Source organism: Pithys albifrons, chromosome 17, assembly GCF_047495875.1.
Source record: "Pithys albifrons albifrons isolate INPA30051 chromosome 17, PitAlb_v1, whole genome shotgun sequence".
Lineage (NCBI taxonomy): Eukaryota > Metazoa > Chordata > Aves > Passeriformes > Thamnophilidae > Pithys > Pithys albifrons.
In genome coordinates, this window is record NC_092474.1 from 8,913,891 (window position 1) to 8,937,634 (window position 23,744).

The 23,744-nt window shown below is 41.3% G+C and overlaps 2 protein-coding genes across 3 annotated transcripts in view; one reads left to right on the forward strand and one right to left on the reverse strand.

The window, feature by feature from the left end:
- The window catches only part of ZNRF3 (zinc and ring finger 3), a 73,602-nt gene extending 62,934 nt beyond the window's left edge, over positions 1–10,668 (forward strand). For both annotated transcript variants that reach the window (XM_071572362.1, XM_071572363.1), the window contains 5 exons: positions 658–768; positions 1,937–2,104; positions 4,097–4,199; positions 4,966–6,708; positions 7,778–10,668. In XM_071572362.1, coding sequence (XP_071428463.1) covers positions 658–768; positions 1,937–2,104; positions 4,097–4,199; positions 4,966–6,708; positions 7,778–7,821 — 2,169 coding nt within the window. In that variant the 3' untranslated portion in view covers positions 7,822–10,668. The remainder of the gene's footprint in view (positions 1–657; positions 769–1,936; positions 2,105–4,096; positions 4,200–4,965; positions 6,709–7,777) is intronic.
- Positions 10,640–23,744, reverse strand: part of KREMEN1 (kringle containing transmembrane protein 1) — a 36,429-nt gene continuing 23,324 nt past the window's right edge. Inside the window, exons 6-9 of the mRNA XM_071572366.1 lie at positions 23,006–23,338; positions 21,496–21,654; positions 19,704–19,788; positions 10,640–18,759 (exon numbers count right to left, since the gene is read on the reverse strand). Of these exons, the coding sequence (XP_071428467.1) occupies positions 18,597–18,759; positions 19,704–19,788; positions 21,496–21,654; positions 23,006–23,338 (740 nt within the window). The 3' untranslated portion in view covers positions 10,640–18,596. The remainder of the gene's footprint in view (positions 18,760–19,703; positions 19,789–21,495; positions 21,655–23,005; positions 23,339–23,744) is intronic.

Here is a 23,744-nt window from a genome sequence, read left to right on the forward strand (position 1 = left end):
CTTAAGTAACTTAATTATTGAATGCCCCTGGTAGCTCAGTTTCGTAAGGTGGCCTGCCCTGTGTTAACTAATAATTCTGTGTGGTATTTTAAACATGGAATTTTAAATATTGATTAATTATTTGATGTATTTGTAATTGTAATATTTTTCCAGCGCTTTTTTTAGCACTCTCTGCATGTTGTTTTCAGAACACCAAAGCTAGAGGTCATCCGTGTCCCAGTTACCACTTTGGTTGTGTGGGTTTTTGTGGAATCCTTCTGTTAAGAAATGTCTTTGATAAATGAGCCATTTGCTGAAAATTCGAATGTTGATTTTCAGTCCCTTAATGTGTACTGGCAATCCAGTAAATCATAAACACTTGTGTTGGTGTGATTCACTCAGTGAGAAAACCTGGATTTTACATTTGAGACTGTAAATCTGATGTCTCATGATTGGCATTTTGTGTATTCCGTTCATTTATGGTGGCATATGAAACCAGGTTGTGTCTCATAGAATCCCAGTTAATGAACAGAGAACATTGTGTTCTTTGACTTTTGCCATTGTGACTGTGTACATTTGACAATGACCACTAAGAAATTGAAGAAAGAGAGAGACAATAAATTTGAGTGTGATCTAAAGGAAGCAAAAATTATGTTGTTTTTTTTTTTAATTTTTAAGCAACCCACCGAGTACTTTGATATGGGAATTTTCCTGGCCTTCTTTGTGGTTGTGTCTCTTGTTTGCCTCATTCTCCTTGTCAAGATCAAACTGAAACAGCGCCGCAGTCAGGTAAGAGCAGTAATGGGATATTCACTGAATGAAGAAAGTTAACTACCTAGAACTTGCTTTCAACTTTTGGAAATGCTGAACACTAACTTAAAATAGGCATCTTTGTGGAAGGGGTTCTATTCATGCATGTAGGCCTTTGGAAGAACGTGGAAATGTCGTTAAAAGAGATTACATTGATCCATGGTGTTTATTCAGTTAAATCCTGAAATGGAAGCAGTACAGAAGCAGTCCATTTGGCTGTTGGGAAGGAAGAATGTTTCTGGTTGTTCAAAGATTCTCAGTAGCACTGGTGGACTTCTAAAGAAGTTCCAACTCTTGTTGCTGTATTGCGGAGAGAATATCTGGACTGAAAATAAATTGCAGCTCTTTTCAATAGGGTAACATCTATTGATTCTTACTGGGAAAGGTTTTCAAGGTAAAAAGTTTGGTTAGGAGAAATTCCAGGTAGTGTACTTGGAGTTTGTCCTGTCAAATATGAAAGGGAAAGCAAATAGAAGCTAATGGACTTTGCAGTCTGTAGTTGTAAACTGTTCAGTCCAGGTAAAAGGAATGCAAAGCATTACAAATTCTTAGGAGTCGTCTTTTGACATGTTGAGTAGGAATTCAGAGATGGTATGGACCAAAACCAGTTTTAAAAAACAGAAAAGGGGAATGATAAATTGTACAGTAAGATGAAAACAACACACTGCCTTTCAAAACTTACACTACTGATGAAATTTTTGAGGAGGAGGAAATAATACAGCTAATTTAGTAACATTTCATTTTAATTCCTTTTCCAAGTATTGCTCCTGGAAATGCGGTAAACTGCATGCTGCGGCATTGCAGTCAATCTTGACTGTTCAAAACACATTCCTGGACAAGTTTTATATGTTGGCTTGAATAGTTGCTGCCTATCAACTGAGCAGATCCCGTGTATCCAATTTGTCAGCACCTTCACCCTGTTGTAATTCTAAGTAGTTTATTGTCACTACTGCATGTGGCATACGTTCTTTTCATGAGGCTTCTGATCTAAATTCTAATTAGCCTTCCCTCTATTTAATTTTTGAAATGATACATTAATTGGGCTTGACATGATTTTTAAGATGCATTATGGTGGTGTTTATCTGCTACTACACTTTAGTCCCATATGCAGCAGCATTGCCTTTTTTTTTTCTTTCTTCTGATGTAGAATTCCATGAACAGGCTTGCAGTGCAAGCACTGGAGAAAATGGAGACCAGGAAGTTTAAGTCCAAAAGTAAGGGACACCGGGAAAGTAACTGTGGAGCACTGGACACACTCAGTAGCAGCTCCACCTCTGACTGTGCCATCTGCTTGGAGAAGTACATTGATGGGGAGGTAAAGGATAAATGGTTTCTTCAACATGGGCTGAGAACATAGCTGGTTTTAGCACTGGTGGTGCGTGGCTGGCTATTGGGTACATAGTGTACTGAAGGGGTGCCACTTCCCAGGCTGATCACACTGAGCAGCCAACTCAGCCTCAGCTGCATGCAGCAGCTTCAAATTACCCCTGCTACAAAGTGAGAGGCAAGGGGTCTCATTCTGGAAGTCGCTACCTCTGTCGAGTTGCATTTCTGAAGAACAAATCCTAAAGAAGTCAGGGTTGCCTAGCAGATAGTTCTCTGGGTATTTTTGACAAATTGTGTGCGAATGTGCTGAGGTGATGATGCATGCAAGCTCTGGACTTAAAGGATACATTTACTGTTTCGTTTTTCACGGTTTGATGGCACCTTGTCTTTAAAATGTTAAGTACACAGCGCTGCTGGGAAACCAGAGGAGGAGAAGGAGGAGATAGATGTCTAAAGGTTTAGGAACGGTTTTTTGACTCCTTGGTTACCATCACTGTATTGATGTCAGTGCTTGCTGTCTATGACAGTTCTACCTAGAGGAAACAGTGTGAAAGGGTGAAAGAGAAAATAATATAAGATCTTATAATCTTAGTCTTGCAGTAAATAGAATAGAGGCAGTCAATATTCACAGCTATAAACTTCTATTAAAAAGATTATCTGAGGACATTTTATTTTGAAATGATTCATCAAAGACTCATAATTTTTAGGGCAATAGGAAGTACCAGATGGAGTCTTTGAGAGCTACAAGCTGCAAACAGAAAGTTAATGAAGTTATTTGATGGGAAGTTATTCAGAGTAGCAAGGATGAAGGTAGAAAAGGACTTCAGAAGGGCTGTGTGAAACAGACTGGAGAGGAAATTCATGCATCATCTTCAGTATGTAGTGATATACATAGGAAAGATCTTCCCATGTATCAGTGGTAGGTTATGAGCTGAACATTACTGTTCAGGAACAAGATCTTGAAGCTGCTTTTTAGATAGCTTTGTAAAAGCAGATGAGTGCTTTGTGGCAGTCAAAAAGCAAATGGGATATTAAAAATAAGATGGGAAAGTCTAGAGAACAGAACAGAAAACATAATTATACCACGGTGTGAGTTTAGTCATGCTCTTGCTTTGAGTACTGTCTCATTTTACAAAAGATATGGAGTGGAAATAAAGGTGCTTCAGAAAAGGGCAGTCACAAAGTGATCAAATATTTTGAATGGTTTCTGTACAAAAAAAAAAAAGACTGAGCAGGCTAGGACTCTTTAGGACAGAGGGAATACAAAGTAATGAATGGAAAGTGTGACTGGGAATGACACATTCATTTTTTTTCCAGTACAAGTTGAGGTGCAATTAAATGAAACTGTGAGGATCCAATCTGAATCAAAATGTGATGTTTCGCTATCAGCAAGTAGTAGCCCTGGGGAACTTCTTGCCAAAACATGTTAGAAATTCAAAACCTGAGCTCATGTGGAGATGAACAGTACTTGGAAGATCTGTTGCAGGTTTCTGAGCTGGTAGATATCCATCAGGCTCAGGAAGTCCTGTAAACAGATAATAGCTGAAGTATGAGTGCTGAGTAAGGGAATAAGTGCCATATAACTGTGTTGATTTTGCTTTTCCCTGAGTGTTTTCCATTGCTTATAGTAGTAGGCAAGGTACATCATTACTCCTGATTTTATTTTTTTTTAAGTTCATTTAATACATTAAGCAAAACTTAAATGATGGGCTCCTTCGGGGTGTTGGGTCATAGAGACACATAGTAATGTACTGTATCTGCATGGAGTTCTAATGTGCCTGCAGACTATTCTTTTTTAGAGACAACTGATCACTAGATATTGTGCTCTTGGATCTGTTGATGGCATTTTTTGTCTTCTTCCCACTTTGAGACTAGGAATTGATTTGTTCAGTAGCTAGGTGGAAAAATCTAGGAACAAGCTGTGAAAAATGCACTTGGTAGGAAGAATTACTTTTTCATGGTCCTTCATTTCTTCCTGTAGGAACTGCGTGTCATTCCTTGCACTCACCGATTTCACAAGAAGTGTGTGGATCCTTGGCTACTGCAGCATCACACCTGCCCTCACTGCCGCCACAACATTATAGGTAAGTGCTGCAGTGCGGATGCTCTTGTGTTGTGCATTTCTGGCATAACAGCATACAAGATAAAACAAAAATTTTGCCTGCTTGTGAATCAACATAGAACTCTCAAGCATTATTGTAATGCAGCCCTTGAAATACAGTTCGTCCTAAACCCCTTGGGAGGGGCTGTGTGCCCCGCAAAGCAGCCTCAGCCGGGGCCTTCTTTGGGCTGCAGGCGATGCCCAGCGGAGGGCAGCGTTGCACATCCTCTGAGCACGGGGACACATAAAGCAGACTGGTATGTTTTCCCTTGGGAATTGTGAAGAAAACAATGTATGGAGGTTTATTTTTCCATGGCGTTGTAACTTGGAATGTGGTTTCCCTTACTTGCTTCTCTCCCCCTTTCATTTCCCGTCTGAAGAAAGGTTCCTGTTAATACACATGTATGTAAAATAATGTGTAAAGTGAGAACTTGAGTGATGAGTTTCAACCTCTTTCAGCCTCTGTCAGTTCAGGAATACTGTGTAAACAGAACAGTTTGTATACATGAGAAGAGTACCTGAAATAAGTTCACTTCTTTTTGTTTTTAAGGAAATACATTTGAGTGCTTCAAAGACTTCCAGGCAGATGCTCGACTTACTTTTTTTGTGTCATTATTTTCCCTTCTGTATAAAAAAGTGGTGCATAATGTAACAACATTCAGAACAAAATATCCTTCTTTCTTGCATAGAGTGTGTTCCTTTTTATTCTCTGCTAGTTCTACTTCTTCATTCTTCTTTCTCTCATTCAGAACAGAAGAAGGGAAATGCAGGTCCAATCTGTCTGGAATCTGTCAACCCAGCGCGCAGCCGGCAGCAGAGGGTGATTTTGCCTGTCCACTACCCAGGCCGAGTGCACAGAGCAAACCAGATAACAGCATATCCCACTCGGACAAGCATGGACCCCCACGGAAACCCTATCACAGTACTTACGGTGGAGCGACATGGTGAACAGAGCCTCTACCAAGCCCCATCACCAGCTTATATTCAAAGTTACCAGCCTATTCATTTGGACCATGCTTTGAACACACATCACTGTAGCCTGGAACATAGGGCTTACTCTCCAGCTCACAACTTCCGAAGACCCAAGTTTGGTGGACGCAACTTTTCCAAAGCAGCGTGCTTTTCCCGATATGAGACCATGTATCAGCACTACTACTTCCAAGGCCTTAGTTACCCTGAGCAAGATGGACAGCTTCCAGCTGGCATTTCCTCAAAGGGTCCTTCCCGTGCCTTTCAGCCTGGTAGCAGCATGCTTTTCCCTTCTGTGGTACATGTAATGCCCTCATCTCGCTTGGAGAGTGGCAGTACCTCCAGCTTTAGCTGCTATCACGGTCATCGTTCAGTGTGCAGTGGATATTTGGCTGACTGCCCTGGGAGTGACAGCAGCAGCAGCAGTAGTTCTGCTCAGTGCCACTGCTCCTCCAGTGATTCCATGGTTGACTGCACTGAGGTCAGCAACCAAGGGGTTTATGGGAGCTGCTCCACCTTCCGCAGCTCTTTGAGCAGTGACTATGACCCATATGTTTACCGCAGTAAGAGCCCTTGCCGAGTGGGTGAGGTCAGTGGTGCAAACAGGGGTGCAATTGTTCTCTTGGAGGGCCCCCACCAGGATGAGCTTCCAGCTCATGGTCACAGTACGGTGGGTGCTGACTGCCGGCTTGTGCCAGCTTCTTCCTCAGGGGACCAGCTGTCTAATTGCAGCATGGATATGAACTATAGCAGTAATTCCTCGCTAGAGCACAGGGATCCAAATGGCACTACCTCAGAGGGAGGACCTGAGGCCACTCCTGGTGCTGCCTTGGATGTTAAAAGGAACTGGAAGAATCCAGAGATAGCAGGGTCGATTTCGGAGCAAGCATGCGCATGCTGCTTTGAATTCCAGCACTCTGCCCTGGAGCCTGGCAATGGGACAGCTGACTGTGGTGCACTCTTCCTTAGCTCTCCGCTGTGGCGGACATGTGGCCAAGGAATTGAACCACAGTCAGGGAACACCCCAGGCTTGTACAGTATTAACTCAGACCACTTACTTAGGACGGATGGGGTAAAATACGAGGGGTTGCCCTGCTGCTTCTATGAAGAGAAGCAGGTAGCCTGTAGTAGCAACAGTGGCAGTGGAGGTGGTGGCTGCTATACAGAAGACTATGCAGTGAATGTGCAGTACATGCTTCCTGATGACACATTGCCAAACTGCTGTAAGGGTGTATGTGATCTGGGTCAACGCATTCCCATAATTCCTGAAGACAGAGACTGTGAGCTGATTGTACCAACAGAACACCAAGGGACCCAGACAGGAGGCTGTAGTTCCTGGGATGGAACACCTGAGCTAGATGCTTACCTGCACTGTCAAGGTACTGGAGAGGTCGAGAGGGAGGTGTGCTATGAGGCAACATCGTTCCTGCGGCAGAACTATTCTCAGGAGGAGGAAGCTGGAATGCTCTTTCCCAGTCCCACTCTGAACTCCCAGAAGCTTATGACATCCACAAAGGCCACAGGTAATGTGTGTGCTTTTTTTGATTACTTGCTACCTTTTTGCCTTAGTGTATAAAAAGCTACTTAGGTACCTGCAGCCATAAAGGTTACTCTGCTGTTTGCATGAGAGCAGGTTATCGATTAACCCTTCGCCCCAAAGTGTTACTCTCTTATTATCTGTGCTCATTTGGTGATAGTAGAGGAATAGTTAACTATCTAACCCTAAAATCTTTCATACTCATCCTTTGTGGGGAGGAGAAAAAGTGACTGCTAGTACCAGGATCCCATCAGAGTTCCCACAGTCAGGGACACTGTGCTGGCCATACCAGCTGCACTGAGTTGCCTAAGTAAGCAAAGCCACAGTGCTGAGAGACGATAGACAAGCTGAAGCTTTTTTTAAAAAAAGTGAAGATCTTGGAATTGCTGCAGAAGAATATGTGGGGAAACTCTCTGCTCTGAACATACACAAGGGGAAAAAAATAATCACTCACAGAAAGAAGGGGGTATTCTTTACCTGCTTTGCCAGGGCTATTTTTAGGGATATTCATAGCATCATGGGGTACCCTAGGCTGGAAGGGACCTCAGGCCATCATCTAGTCCAACCTGCTCAAAGCAGAGACAGCTCTGAAATCAGATGAAGTTACTCAGTCTGTCAGATTAGACCTAGTTTATCCAGTCAGCCTTTGACAACCCTTAGGGAACACAAGAGTACACTCCCTTCTGGGCTCTTGTTCCTGTGCTGGACTGCCAGCATGGTGAAAAGATTTTCCTTAGATCCAGTCTGAACATCTCATGTTTCAACTTAAGTCCCTTACCTCTTCTCCAAAATGCATGTCTGTGAAGACTGGTTTTATTGTTGTGGCAACCTCCATACAGGTATTGCAGAGCTGCTGGGAGTGCCCCTGAAGCCTCCTTTTCTGCAGACCAACAGCCCAAATCCCTCAGCCTCTTCAAACAAGGAGAGGACTCCAGCCCTCTGAGCATCTTGGCTCTCTGCTGAACTCACTGCAGTCAGTCGGTGTCTTGTTCTGGGGGCCTCGAAACTATGTAATATTCTAGATGCAATGTTCCTTAGTCTTCTTTATTCTTTAGGTGCTGGATCTCATCCCTTGGAGAGAAGCCAAATTGGTGACTAGACCTGTCCAGATGATCCCAGATGGAGAAGTGGAGCTTATCAGAGACTCCAAATTCTCATGGACCTAATTTTTTTTTTAAGCTTTGACAAACACACTAAAGTGGTAATGTGGAGAAGTCCCTCCCCTACTTCCTCTGTGTTCATATCAGCTTGATGGTCTCTTTTGTCCCTTCTGTCTGAAGCCTTCAGGCCTTGATTTGTGTGTGAAGTCTGTGTGGGACATGGTGTGGAGCATTTCTGAGCTCTAGTGCCATTTCTGTATTAATGACAAAGTGTTATTTATATTTTCTTTTTAGAAATGACCTCTTGCTGAGAGGTAACAGTGTGTTAAATAAGCCAGGCTATGTGTAGATGCTGTTATCTCCTACTTAAAGGAGTCCAGCCTTTGATGAGCTCAGGGCTACACCTGCCTTAGGAACCAGATAGCACCTTGAAATACAGTAGTCCAGAGGGATACAGCTGCTAAATGGATGCTCAGATACTGACTGATGCCAGTAGCAAGTCCTAGCAGCCAGCAAGTTTTGTGAGAGATTTTGAGGAAGGTGAAGCATTGGACTGTCTCCTTTCTCCTGTCCCCCCCTCCCCTCTTTCATGCTGCTCTCATGGTTCGGCTAAGAAGGGTCTCCTCCCCATTATGATTAGTTTCAAGAGATTGGGGGTAGGGAACTGGTAGACCAGAATGTTCTCATCCTCACTTCCTATATTTAAACCATGGACCTCATTGTATCTTCTGACTGGTGAAGAATTACTGGGGACCTCTGCCTCAAGCAGATGCTAGAACAAAGGGCTTAGAAAGGGTATTACCTTTGTAGGTAATGAACCTTTCCTTCCATAGGAAGTTTTTCAGGCACTTGTAGCCCCTGTTATGGCTGTGAGGAATACTGACAAGTGCAGTGAAAACAAAGCTTTCAGTGTGCTTGCAGCTTTGCTGGCTCAATTTGGAAACAGGTCAGAAGGTTTCTTGTTTCCTTACAGGCTGTGAGCATGCCTGAGGGAAGCAGTGCTTGTCACCGTTTGTGCATGTGGGAAAGTGAGGGACTTGGTTTAATCATTGTTTTCTTTTTTGCTGTGGCTGATGTAGCTTCCATAGACTGATCTGTTCTAAAGGTTTCTTGGGCCCAGCCAGCTGTGCTTCATCTTTGTTTTCTGTACAGAATGCTCTCTGTACCCCATTAGCCTGGGCACATACTTTTGTTCTTGTTCTTGTACTAGTGAGGATGTTTGTTATCATGAGATAATAAATGTCATCACTTCTGATAGCAATTGTTTCCTGTGGAAACAGCGGCTTCTGAGTAAGAGGCTACCATAGCATGGGTTAAATTGCCTGTCATGCTGCATGTGCCTGAGGACACAGTGTCAGCCTGTGGTGTATTCACAGCAGGAAATCTTCTAAAGGGAAACTAAATATTTAATGCTCACAGTGCCAGTCTTCTGAAAAGATTTGTCCTAAGTTCAGTACACTTTGGAGATACTTAAAAAACATGAAATAGAGATGTACTCTTCATGTTACATATTTTGCCAAAGCAATGTCCTTGACAGTACTGGGCTAGTTGTGAGACCCAGCAAAGTTAACCTGTATTCTCTGTAGTCCCAAGAGAAATATTTTAAAAGAAACAAACATCTAAAAAATATCAAATACATTTGTCTGTTTACTTTTGCTTTCTGTACCCAATAAGTTACGAAAAAAGTTACATTTAAAGGAATTCATTCTTTTTAATCAACAAGCACCAGAATCCATCAGTTCAGAGAATTAATACAAGGCAATATCTGGGTATAAGATTAAAAGAAACATTTCAATAAACACGTTTTCTGTGTATAAAGCTCATTAAAAACTTGACTCGTTCTCTGAATGACTAGAGTAAGTGGTATGTGTTGGGAGAATAAAGTCTAAAGGTTTGTAGGTTTTTTTGCTTTTTTTTAATTTTGAAGTCTTACCTTCTCCTTCCTCCACTAAAAAAGAAATGCCTTGTAGAAGCTATGGTATGGTATATAGCTTGGTTATTCTGCTTGGTGTTTTGTGAGGCAGTTGTAGAATGCACCTAAGATGCATTGTGCTCTGTAACTACCTGGCACAATGTGGTAAAATGTGGTTCTAAAAAAGATTTGAATATTCGGCTCATGATGTTCCTGGATGTTCTGGTCTCACTCACATGCTGTGTAAAAGATTCTCTGTCAGTACAACAGCCTCTGCAGGCCACACCACAGACACCCCACACCTGGTATCTGTGTTGGGTTTTACATTCAACACGTAGTTACTTCCCTGCTGCCTGTATGTCCATGCAGACTTGCAGGCTGGCTGGCCATGGTAGATGGTTTTTATAACGAAATGCCTTTCTACTACTTACATGAACAGTTGTCATTGTGTTTGGCTCATAAGGCACTATTTTAAATGTTTTTAATTAAAATTATAGCACTTAAAATTGTTTTGTATAAAATTTGCTGTAAAGATTTGTAATATGGTCAAAGGGCTCTTTCTCCTTCATTACCATTTTTAAAATGTTTTAAAAGCTAGAAAGCATCTTGTATATATTTTGTATATGTATAGCAGCACATTTCATTTATGGAAATATGTTCTCAGAATATTTATTTACTAATATATTTATCTTAAGCCATGTCTTATGTTGAGAATGTGTGACATTATTGTAATAATCATCGAAATTCACTAACATGAGGCCCTGTAAATACATGATAATTGCACACAAAGATTTTACAGTAAGTACCTGCCGACCAAAAATGATTTAAGAAAAGTTGTAGTTAACTGCAGTTTTGTAAGAAAGTGTACAAATGTCTGTATTAAAAGAAAAACAAAAAGGCAAAACCACACAAAAATACAGTTTTATTGCATATACATGTGGGAGTTGTTGTTCTTGTTTTGGGGGAAAGGAAATAGATAGCTGTTCTCCTCAAAGAATAGTCCTACATATACTGAGATGAACTCTAATAAACATTTTACCCCTTTTTTTAAAATAATAGGTGGATATGTATATCCATGCGCACACGTAAGAGATCCTAAGTGGGTTTTTTTCTGGAGGCAACTCACAATGTTCTCTGGACCATTCAGTTTTCATCAAGTGCCACAGCTGAATTTACCAGGTATTGTGCACGGTGTAAGTCAGTACCTGACAGTTTTAGCTGTCTCCCTAATACTGTGCCCAGGTAGTCTCCCCCAGTGTCAGTGTCCCTGAGGGCTGCCTGGTGCTCAGTGTCCCTGGTCACACCTGGCTGGGGTTGCTGTGCCGTGGGGGCAGCTTGGATTCATTGCAGGGAGATGCAGATTGCACAGCAAGGAAGGCTCAGGAGGGAAAGCGAAGGGTTAGGAAAGCAGAGCACCAGGATATGCTGTGGAAGAGATGGGTGGAGAGGCCTGCCAGAGGAATGGGGAAGGAAATGCAGCAAAGCTGAGTGCAGTGTGGCAGTCCATAACTACTGACAGCACGTGGGCCTTTCATACAGCTTTAATGCAGCTTTACTGGGGAGCAGCAGGCAGGTGTCATACAAGCCCCTAAACCCTCCAGGCACAGGAGAAGCACCATGTAGGCTAAAAAAATCCACAATTGTGTTTGGAACCTGCATGCTCCTTGTAGCAGGGCAACTTAATTCTGGTATAATTTGAGGTAAAAATAATTTATTGTCCTGAAACGAAATTATTTTAAGACCTGAACCAGCATGATAGAAGTGGATGCAACTGGATAAATCATAGCTTGACTAGTCAAGCTACATCCAAGTCCTTGCCTTGGATCATGAAATCACTGGTCCCACTGAAGTGATAATCAGTGCTGTGCTCCTCATCTTGTCAGCAGAGAGCACAATTTGACCAAAGATGTTTATACAAACACTGAAAGAGGAGCACCTGGGGATATGTGGCTCTGTGTGTGTGCATGTGTGTATGCTTTTATGTGATACATGTTTGTAAGTTATTTTGTAAAGTTTGCCTCATGCATTATTTATTTCCCATCCAGAGTAACTCCCCCCCCCCATTTTTTCCTTCTCCCAGAGATTTTTACCTGGTAATCCCTGGGCTTTCCCATCCTCTTTATCCACATTCAAATGCACTGTAATTCAGTCCCCTCAGGATTCAGCCAAGAAATGAACCTTTTACTTCTCTCCAACCCCCTTTGTGTGTGAAAATGCCATGTTTGGGATGACAGACTCTTGGAGTGTCATTTTGCACTGCACACTTTGTACCATGAGGATCAGTTATCATCCTCATCTCAGGTACAATGGGAAAGCCTGTCTGTAATGTGAAGACAGGCAGAATAATGAAAGAGCAGCAGGCAGGTGGGAGTTAAGGAGCACCAGCACGTACTTCTCAAATAAGTACCTGCCCCTTTTTTTTCTTGGTAAATGGAATCTTGGCAATTGTCAATGATTATAGATATGTTTTAACTGCAAATTAGTTCATTAAAGATTTGTTTTTACAAACAGTGTAAAATTTGCCATCGTTGGTGTGCCTGTGTTGAGAGGTCACATCTCAGCCTCCTTCCTCTTCCCTTCCTCCACCTCCCCCAGTTTGCCATTGCTGACTAGTTTTGTTTTCTTCTTGTTCTGAAGAAAACTGTGAGGTGGCTGTGCTTTTAAGAACAGGATGTACATTTACCCTTGCTACCCCAGAAAATAATCAGTGAGCCCATACTCTTTCTGTGAGAAAGACAGCTGTGGGCTGCTGGCTGAACCTGTATGTGGTACTTAGTTTTGTGTGTGGTATTATGTCTTTCTTGTGGCCTTTTTAAAATAACTAAATATAAGTATTTTCTGTCAAAAATAAAAATTTTAAGATGTGGCAGGGGAAGGTTCTTTTTACTTTTGAGGTTCAATGTTTAAGGAACAAACTTGTGGCAAAATGAGAGTTCTATGGGCATCACAAACCTACACAGCATCTCAATATGGTAAAAAAACACAATCAGAACAGACTATTCTTAATGAATTGTACATTATAGTAACACTTGGTGTTTCTGTAACACTATCATGTGCATCTGCCATATCCTATGACAGCTGTTAGGTAATGTTTGTTGTTACTTGGGTAGTGTGAAGAGAAAAATGCCCTTAAAAGAATGGTTGTGTTCAAACCCTGTGGAGCCAGCCTGGCCTAATTCTTTGGTCAGGGAGACAAGAGCATACCTGAAACTAGATATTTTATCTTGCAATGGAAGTGCCGTGCTCCTGTGACTTAAATGCTTCATAGAAAACTGTCTCTTTCAGAATCAAGAACACATTTCCTCATGGGTAATGAAACTGTTGCTTAGGAAACAACAACAGAAAAAGAGGCAACAGTTCTCAGAATAACCAAAGTGCAAGAGAAATCTCATAACCAGAATGGCAAGAAAGGAGAGCAATCTCCCCTGTGTAAGGGGGGGCCACTCCCCTGTGACAGTTGTTTCTAAGAGAACACGAGAGTTTGAGTCTTCATGTGAAAAGCTGGAGACAATTTTGGTATCTGATACTGGTATTTTGGTGTTTACATGAAAGGTCACTGAAGATTTCTTAAACTGTACCATTATTTTGGCCAGGAGGAATTAATTAAAGATGAATCTGGCAAGTAAGTGGAAACAGCATTACACATTGCTGCAGTTTGTAAAGAAAACACAAAGAATTGTTATAGTTCTTTGTAACAGTTTGAAAACACATGAACTGAAAATTTTCAATTTGCTATTACCTCAGAAATTGCTTCTCAGAGCAATATTAGACTTTTTATATGTAATCACTGTCAGCATTTTCAGCTCAAATATTCTCTTCTAACCTCTACAGCAAACATCCTGTTGTAATCTGCTGGTGAACTGCAGCAGTTTCTGCCTCCTTTATTCCATACTTGTATACACTTCAGCCACCCTAACTGAACTCCTCCTGCAGAAATGTATTTATTTTTTCATAATTGTTATTTACAGCCATTTTAAGCAGCACATATTTCAGTGATGAGTCATCTGAAGTTTGATTTATTCTGGTTTCTTGACAGCTTGATGTGGTTCATGCCTTTTCATTTGTAGTAAGTTGTCTTGAGACTGAAAGTCAGAATGGCAGGTTTCACCCCAAAGCACAGGTGCCAAGGGAATTCGAGAAAGTGGGAGTTGCATGAAATGTGTATGCATCAAGGAGGTGCTGTTCTAGAGGAAAGAAGTGTGGTCTGAAGAGAGTTATATTTTTACTCTCAAAGGCAGCAGAATTCATAAATGAGTAGCAGAGTTTATAAATGTCTAGAAAAATATTCAGTTGAAACTATCACTGAACTGTATTTCACTGGAAGATTGCAAAATACTGATGCAAGCTGTTAACAACTAGTTGGACAAGTATTTGTCAGTTGTTTTTGTAGTTCATCCTTCCTTTAGGCAAAGTGGTGCACTAGAAAAATCTGTTAGTAGTCCTTCCCACTGCCTGAGAAGGCTCATTAAGCCGAAGATGAAAGTGGAAGAGCCAGTCCTGCTCGTTCAGTGGCTGTCACGTGTCTGCTGATGGGTTTAGTCTGTAGTCACACAGGCTGCAGATTCAGTAGTTTCCAGGACTAACCTTACAAATCTCCCGTTTATATTACTGCCAGAGGGGCTTGGAATACAAAGACTATAATTCTGCAATCCCACTGGGTTGTCTGCATGAGCAATGTGATAAACTTCCTCAGCATTGTACTGGCTGTGGAAAACCTGGCAGAAACAAGTTCTAAAAAAGACAATGTTAATGTTCTGAAAAAGCAGATTACATGTTTGGTGATAAAAAATGATCCAGAGAGTATACACATATGAATTTGCAGAATCTGATGAACAGCCTAATACAATTACAAGCTAGAAATGAGATTCAAAGGAGGAAAGTGCTTCTTAAAGCAGTTGTTTCATTAGCATCTATTCTGCCACAGAACCGAGTCTGAGTTATCCTATCCTCAATGTCCTCCTATTATGGATACCAAAGATGTATCTTTAATTTTTTTCCTATGGTTACAGTGTATAGAAAATTTATTTTTCCCAGAGTGTAAACTAACATTTTTTCTTCCTATAAAATGTTAGCAAGATACAAGCATAATATGCTGTATTAAATAACACATTTCCTATACATACATAAATATATATTACTATGACAACATATTACACATTTTTACATAACAGTCTCTATTTCCCCACAACATAACAATATTAAGACAAAAATATATATAAAATCATTTAGTCAACAAACTAAACTAGTTTTAAACATAGCTTTTGAATTAGAGAAGGCATTTGTCCAGCTGGCCCCTTTTCACCTGAGGTCACACACAGTGCAGACTCTTGCAACAGGCTCCCCGATTAGGGTGGCAGTGCCAGCAGAAGGACTTCTTGCTGCAGCTTCTGGGGAGACCACTGTCTTTTTCTATGGCTTATTGTCCCCTTAGCTGTGCTAACTCATCTCTCTCTGCAACCACCCAGTAAACAAGATCAGAGAACTCCATCTCTGTAAAAAGTAACTCAGAGCAGAAAAGGCAATGGCGCAATTTCTGACCTATCAGTTTATTCTGCCACCACACAGCTGGTCATACCAACACGAGAGTGAGAAGGGAGCCAGAGCTGGAGCTGGAATGTTTGTATATGAGAAGGCAGCTCCTCATACTGATCCTGTTGTCAGAACAGTTGCTTTTTGACATTGTAGCCAATGTCACATTCGCAGCCTGTCCAGCCTATTGAGGGAACTAGATAGGCAGGACGTCAGAAGGCCATTCAGATACAATTCCAAACAAATTGTTCTTCTCAGTTATTTGCAATTTGCTGAAGAAAATGGTGTAAACTCTGAACATCCTGAGATGTCCGTGCTTGCTGCTGTTGGCCCTTGGCTGCTTGTGTAGTAGGGCTGTGCTGAATCGTGGGATTACAACAGTTGTGCATGTCACACTTTTTGTTTCTTCCTCCCCCCAAACCTTTACAGCAAAGATCAATAAGTGCTATGTTAATGGATACCATACATCTTGGCCATATCCCACCATACCCTGAAAGTGTTTGTACTACCAGTGACAGTGACTGTACCACATTTTGAAAAAAAATCCACAGCAGAGCTCTGCCTGCTCTTTATGGTCTCAGGCCTGTACAGTAATAAGTGCTATTTAAGGGCCCCTGTCCATGCATTTCCATCAATTGCTCTGTTTGCTAGCACTAGGGGTATATAGAATCAGATCATCAACACTTTCCTCTGAGCTTTTATCAGTAAATACCCATGCACTGTCCAATACCTTATGCACAATCATGTTTACTGTTGCCATGATGTGTTAATCTGCTGTAACTGCTGGTTTTACGTCTTTTGTACAGAAATTTGATAACCATTTCCTAAGAAAGGCCCATGAAACGCGATTTTATTATTCTAAAAATAGTTGAGAAGCTAAGGGATTGATGCAAAAATCTGTTTCTAAATTCTCTAGATTTTCCATTAGCAGCATCAGTCTTAGTTGTTGTTGTTTGTAATGCTTGTCTCTAGTTTTATAGTGAAATTAAATTCTTTACTGAGGAAGAGAATCTTAACAGCTCTGCATTTTTTCCTTTTGCCATTAGATAAAAATCAGTCATGGGACGTTTCTGATGTTTTTCAGTTTCTCAGCAGTAGCTGGCTGCTTTATGGATGTCCCTTTTAGTGTGTGCATTTAACTGCTCTAGATAAGGCAAGCAAACAAAGCTTCATCACTTTGTGGTAAACACTATGTGCTCGTAACAACTCCTAAGGGTGCTCATAACAACTCCCAAGGCACCACACTGGGATTCTCTCCTGTTTATTAGTGCACCACATCACACATGCTTAGAAACCCACCTGCTATGAATCTGTGAGTTGAACTCTATGCAGCATGATGCAAACCCTGACTGTTAAGAAGGCAATTTCTGAATTTTTCTTGGTCTGAAATACGTTTTTCGGTCCAACATGATGTCATGTAAGAGAGAACTAGCATAGTTTTTACAGCTCGTCCTGTCTTGATTTTAGGTAATACTGTAATTATAGTTTCCAGTATTCTTTCCAGCAGCTTATGCAAGGAAGTACTAGATGTTCTCATGATACTCCATTTTTGATGTAAACAATTTCATAATTGCTGGCTTAGTAAAATCTTGTTTCTTTTAAGCACGTATTGTGGCACTGTTCAGCTGTTGCTGGCACTCATCTGTGGTACATAAATAGACCTGGATTGAATTCAGTTCAGGTGAAAGACTAGATCTACAATGGCAAGTAAGGCACAATATTTCATAGTTTAATTCTTAGATACCCTATTTTTTCAAGGAAATCTGTAGCCCACATGAAGGGGAGGGAGTTGTATGTTAAAAAACATTAAGGGCAGATTCTGTAATGAATTTGAACTCAGTGACAATTTTCTTACTTTTCTTAGTTACCTTTTGTAGAAGCTCTTAAGAGATGTTCTCTGACTGCACGTACAGTTGCCTCATATACACAGACCATTTGTATATATTTAAACTTAACCACAATTACTGTAGTTTAATGGTTCTCAGGGAATTTCCTCTAACATAGTTTGAGGAGCTGCTCATTAAGTAAACTTTGCCAGTCAATTTTTTCTGACTTCTGCATTGACAGTTTTTCCTAAATATCTTGCTGCTCTGACCTTGCTGAGGCTGAAAGACTCACTGTTGATCCCTGTTGGTGGGATGTGAAGTATTGTGGGTGAACAGACAGTCTGCCAAAGACAAGAAATAGTTAATACTGTCTGATGCAATCAGAGAGAAAATATTTCACAGATCAGATCCCCACTGATGTTTTAGTTCTTTGACAATTAAGGGCAATTATCTTAAAAATTCAGTTCAGTTTGCATTTTTCATGCAATGAGACACTTTTTATTCTCACAGGCAACTGTTATGGATGTGTTCAGCTGCACAGCCTGGCATGGATGATTTGGCAATAGCATGCTACAACCTTTTAAGTAGTTTAGACTGCTGAGATTAATATCTATAACTTCAGAGTAAAAATTTGTTAGTCGGCCTCACTGTTTAAAAATTCGGTGGATTTACAGGATCTTTGGGCAATCCTTTAAGAAGCCCTGAGCTTACACCCAGCATGGATGCTGGACTTCAGGCAGGAGTACAGTAGTTTTTCAAGGGACCACTGTGACTATGAACAAAATGATCATAACCATCAGTGAAGGATGAGTCAGACATGGTCACTGAAAAGGCTTGTGTGGGCCTTACCCTGGGGAGTATTTACTCCATCAGAACCTGTATTTGCAGCTGGAACTTGACAGAGCACCTCCTGAATTTGATGTGAGTTTTATTTGTGCATCTCTGCTTGTAGAAACAGAAAATGTAGAAACAGCAGAGCACCGGGCAACCAGTTTTTCCAAGTCTTTGGTTCCCATTATGGTACCATTTAGATGTGTTTAAATTAGGGTAAATAAGCTTGGTTGCTTTGGTAGCTGAACAGGTTATCTGTACCTACCTCTGTCATCAGTGTTGAGAATAAAAGGACTGAAGTAGCCTGGTAAAATACAGTGGTACAGGAAAGGAAGACACGGTAAGTCCTTAACCTGCAGATACTCAGTTACCTCTAGCAGAGGTACAAGACATTTTGAATTTTGCAAGTTTATGCATGTATTTTAAGTGCAATGGTTTAAAGGCAGTAATTAACAGCACTGCAGATTTGATGAGCACCAGATACTTCAAAACTATTGCTGCAGTTAAATCTGTTGTCACTCATACACCCAAGAGAACAGCAGATAGGCAGTCACTTAAAGGTCTTTGGAAATGGACTTTTCGGAAAACAAGTCTGACACTGGAAGAAAAAAAAGAAGGATTAATCTCAAGTCACCTGGATTTTAGGAAGATCAGTTGTTGTAAAATAAAAGACTCTTCAATTTCCCACTAGTGGGTTGCAATCATCCTGCTGATTTTGAAGCTTTTTCTTGAAGATGAATATCGATGTGGATGGCTGGTAAAATATACTCCAGATCTCACCAGCAGTAGGAACATCACTGCAATCTTCTGTTTCAGTTGCAGATGGAACCTGATGGGATCTAGGAAACAAGGGTTAATTCATTCCTGAATGGAGGTGCTTGGGAAGCTGTAGAGTCTGTCTGCAGTGCTGCTACACTGGCAATGCTCGTGGCTTTGCTACCTCTGTGACACCTTTTCTTTCGATCTGCTGCCCAATGCGGAAGGTTTTGGAGCATTTCTTGGTTGTCGTGGCCAAATGGAAAGTTCTATTCTATTGCCAGAATAGGTGCTACCCTAACAACAGCAGTGACATTAAGCTAAGAAGGCTGTACAGACTCTGTTACTAGTTGCTATTAATACAAATTAATTTCCTTTTATATTTAGGCATGCTTTTAGTATGTAAACACAACATTCAGAATTTTGATTTGCTGATAAATCACCCATGATTTAATTCAATGAGTGTCCATCCAGAGGACACAAAACTTACTTAGTATAAGCATAGAAAAATAAAGCAATAAATTATATTGTTTTTATTAGTAGGCAAAAAAAATCTGGTAAATATCACATTATAATACAGATTTTCGTTTTTGTGACTCTTTTTTGAACCACTTTCAGTCCTTCAGAAAAAGAAATTAACTATTTACTAGCCTACATCTAACTATTTTCCCCAGTTCTCCAGTCTGGGATGAGGTTTTTATTTTTTTCCTGCAAAGTATTATCATAATTGGACCTCTTCTCACCAATCTAGATGTCTGATTACATTTTTCTCTTTCCTTCTTCTTCCTTAAAAATACAAATCTTGTCAAAACAAGACCAGAAGAGAGATTCTAGCAGCAAACTCTACCCTAACAGACTGGGAAGTTAACAGATGTGCTTATTTAGTATCTTTTATGAGGATAAAAATATGTAATAAATAACTTAATTTTGAATATGACCAGTTGGACTACCAGAAGGCTGAGGAGCATTCCAGGACTGGCAGAGCTGAGGGCTTGGTTCCCTGGGGACAGCTTTGCTCCACACTTACCTCATGGCAACGTGGATAATTATCTTTGCTACTATGGCTGTGACACTTAGGATGAGCAGTGCTGTGAGACTATATATTGTCCACTCTGTAAAAGAGAAGAAGAAACGGAGAGGGGGAGAAGGGGAGTTCTTAATACATTCATTTACTTACAGTTTTTAAAGTAAGAATATTGCGAAAAAAAACATACAGTCTTTGGATGCTTTATTCAAAACTAATTTGAAGATGCCTTAAACCTGCAAGACTGGCAGAAACTGTAGAACTTTCAGTCTGAAATGGCTTTATCCCTTGCAGGACTGCTCCCTGTAAAACTCAAAGTTGGCAAAAGTCAAAGCATGTACTAGTAAAATTATGTAGGAAAGGAATTAAAACTCAGAAGAAAATTCAAAAGCAGATTAGAATATGTGCTACCAGTAGCAACTCTTATGATTGCAAGGAGGGGTCTAGTTTTTCATCAGGAATTAGGTAGTTAGGTAAGTAATCATAAAGTATGGAATGGGGGGAGTGTCTTCTAGAGTCCTGAGACAGGTGATCTGTATCTGTGGTCTGCTCTTGGCCATTGCACTTTATATTTCAATTTAGTTCTGGTTGTAGGAGTAAGTCAAGCAGGACCCACTGTAACATTTGAACTATTTAACTATCCAAGGGAGCCAACTTCTAAATTATTAGATCACCTTTTCATTTGGACCTACATGATCTTGCAATAGGAGTCTACAGCATGTTGAGATGGGAAAAGGGATGGCACTAGAATGTAACTGACATATTTAGCATGGTGAAAAGACTTGCAAAGACCCTGAATTATCAGAACAACTTAATAAAGGCCATTGCCATGGCCATCAGAAGTCACAAAGCTCAAACTAACAGAAAAAGGAACTGTAAGGTACTTCCCACTCACTGCCCCTTCCTCAAAGTATTGACTGTTTGTGATGATTTTAACAGTATTTTCATAACTGCATAAAATCCAACTGTGTCGTTTCTATCCATATTCCTGTGATGGTGTAATATGAGGCAGCTGTGGGAACTCAGGCATTATCCTGGGCCTGGTTCCAGACTATTCCTCAACACCTTCTCCAACATGGCTATTTTGGGTATATGCAGCTCGTGTCCTTGTGCTTCAGGTTTGGGATGCAGTTTCAGGAATTTGGAATTGTGAGAGTGTCCCTAGTACAAGAAAGGCCCAGGTTCAACAATACCTAAAGCAAATGCTCAGGGGAGTTTAAAAATACGAGAGCCCAGCAGTGATATTCCCCAAGAGTGGATTTCCAGTCTTCAATTATTTACAACTCAGTAATGTTCTGAATTGAGGTTTGGAAGGCGAGTTCTAGACATATGACAGTTCTCAGTGGCATTTCCCCTGCATCCATTAACTTGTCTAGCCCTCTTTGTATTATTGATGAAGCTTTTGTTAATGGGGAACTGGGAGGCATCCAGCATTGAAGCTTCTCTAGACGCTACAAAAGCTTGCTCTCTTTTTCAGCAACTTGTGCCACTCTCCAGTATGCACTGATCACTGAAGCTCATTCTAGTAAGGAGCCTGCTCTGATTCACTCTTATTTTGATGTGCTTCCATTCTCAAGAAAGAACTCACTGTCTTCACACTATTTCTGATTTATGCTGAGAATTAAGTTTTGAAATGTAAGGAGAGAATCATAGTTAGTGCTAATCAGACTAAATGAAAAGTCATCTATCAGATGCATGGTGAATCAGATAATGTGGAGGAGAAGCAAAGGAAATAGTGACTCCAGATTATGCCTTGGCAAAATATTTTTCCTGTTTCCACATTTTGTAATATTACCAGGCATGGGGCTAGTAGGATGACTTGGGCTGGTTGTGATGACATAAAGTATCTTTGATGACCGAGCTGCATTGATACTGAGATTTGTTTGTTCATTCATCCTCTCTGAAAGGGTGTGATTCATGGGAGTCTTGCTTTGATGAACGTTGTCCTTCACAGCTGAAAACACAAGAGTACAATTACAATAACAACTTAACAGGTGTAATTGGACTTCATTTTGTGCTTGTAACCAGATGTGCTGCTCTCTTGTTTACTTAAGAGAACTCAATCAAATTAAGTCGGATTCCAGTAAAAGCCTGTGTTTCACCAGGTTGGGATTCTCAGAATTTTCTTGGAAGCTAATTGTTCATCATAACAGTAGGTACAACTCCAGGACTGAAATATTTTCTCCTGATGACTTTCAATCAGAGTGGAATAGGCTGTTGGAAGGAGACAAGACAAGCCAAGATGCAGATGGAGTACCAATTTTTTGGGTTTTTTTAGCTTTGTAATGTTCCAATCTGTTTTGATAGGCAGGTATAGGATTGAACTGGGGGAGAGTGTCAATCTGCTGGAGGACAGGAGGGCTGTGCAGAGGGACCTGGATAGGCTGGAGACTTGGGCTGATTCCAGTGGGATGAGGTTCAACAAGGCCAAGTGCCAGGGTCCTGTCCTTTGGCCACAACAACCCCCTGGAGCAGCACAGGGTGGGCACAGAGTGGCTGGAGAGGGGCCAGGGGGAAAGGGACCTGGGGCTTTGGATCGACAGGAGGCTGAACATGAGACAGCAGTGTGGGCCCAGGTGTGCCCAGGTAGCCAGGAAGGCCAATGGCATCCTGGCCTGGATCAGGAATAGTGTGGCAGCAGGACCAGGGCAGTGATCCTTCCCCTGCACTCAGTGCTGGTGAGGCCACACCTCAAGTGCTGTGACCAGTTCTGGGCCCCTCAATTTAGGAAGGACATTGAGGTGTTGGAATCTGTCCAGAGAAGGGCAAGGAGGCTGGAGAAGGGACTGGAGCATAAGTCCTGTGAGGACCAGCTGAGGGAGCTGGGGGGGCTCAGCCTGGAGAGGAGGAGGCTCAGGGGAAACCTCACCACTCTCTACAACTCCCTGAAGGGATGTTGTATCCAAGTGGGGGTTGGTCTCTTCTCCCAGGCAACCAGCAGTAGGACAAGAGGACACAGTCTTAAGCTGTGCCAGGGGAGGTTTAGGTTAGACATTAGGAAGAAATTCTTTACAGAAAGAATGATCAGACATTGGAATGGGCTTCCCAGGGAGGTGGTGGATTCACTGTCCCCGGAGGTATTTTAAGAAATCTGAATTTTGCTATTTATGACATAGCTGACTGGAGTGTTCCAAATTAAGACAAATTTTGGCAAAGCTTTTACCCACTGTGCAGTGGCAACAAGATAGATAAAATACCTGCTAGATGGGGGTTAAAGTATTTGTTCTGTTGTTGCCACTTCAGAAATCTCCTGTGTGAATAAAATGCTTCATTGAAACGCAAAAACAGGAAAGGCAGCCTCTTACCTCTGTATCTGATAGCAAATCCCTGGGCTTGATTGATGTCATCTGAGAAAAAGTACAAAATGACAAAATCCAAAGAGATGTTAAAGGTGTGAGGAGGCCGGTTCTTGCCATTAAAACGAGCTAGGACGTGGTAGGTATAGCCATCCAGCAATTCCACCATATCTGTAGCATCTTTGATTTCAAAAAGGGCAAAACTGAAGTGGATTCGAGATGCTCCTGGAACTTGTATGGTCCAGTAACAGACTTTGCCTGTGCCATATGTGTCAGGAAAATCTGGGGAATAGATCACAGCTGTAGCAGAAGTGTAATTCCCTCCACAGGCACCAATAAGGGCTGTGAAAACAAGAGAAGAGGGAGGAAAAAGTGAAAAAAAAATGGAAAAAGAGGTTATACATTAATTTTGCAGAACTTTAACACCCTGTTGTAGAGTCTAATACTTATATGTGACTTGAAGATACAGACTTGCTATGCCAACAGGATGCACTGTCTCCAAGACTGGTGTTCTTCACCTTCCACAGCACTGGGAGCACAGCCATTATGTTGCAGTTGCTTGCAATAGACTCATTATGTCTCATTACTTTGAGATCTATGCACCAATCTTGAATCCTGCAACTATCCTCTTCCTTGTATGTAACCATGTACCCTTTCCCCCATCCCAGCAGGAACAGAATAAAAGAGAAATCACTGATTCAGGGGCTTCTACTCCATCCCTATAAGGCAGAGGCAATTAACTCTCACT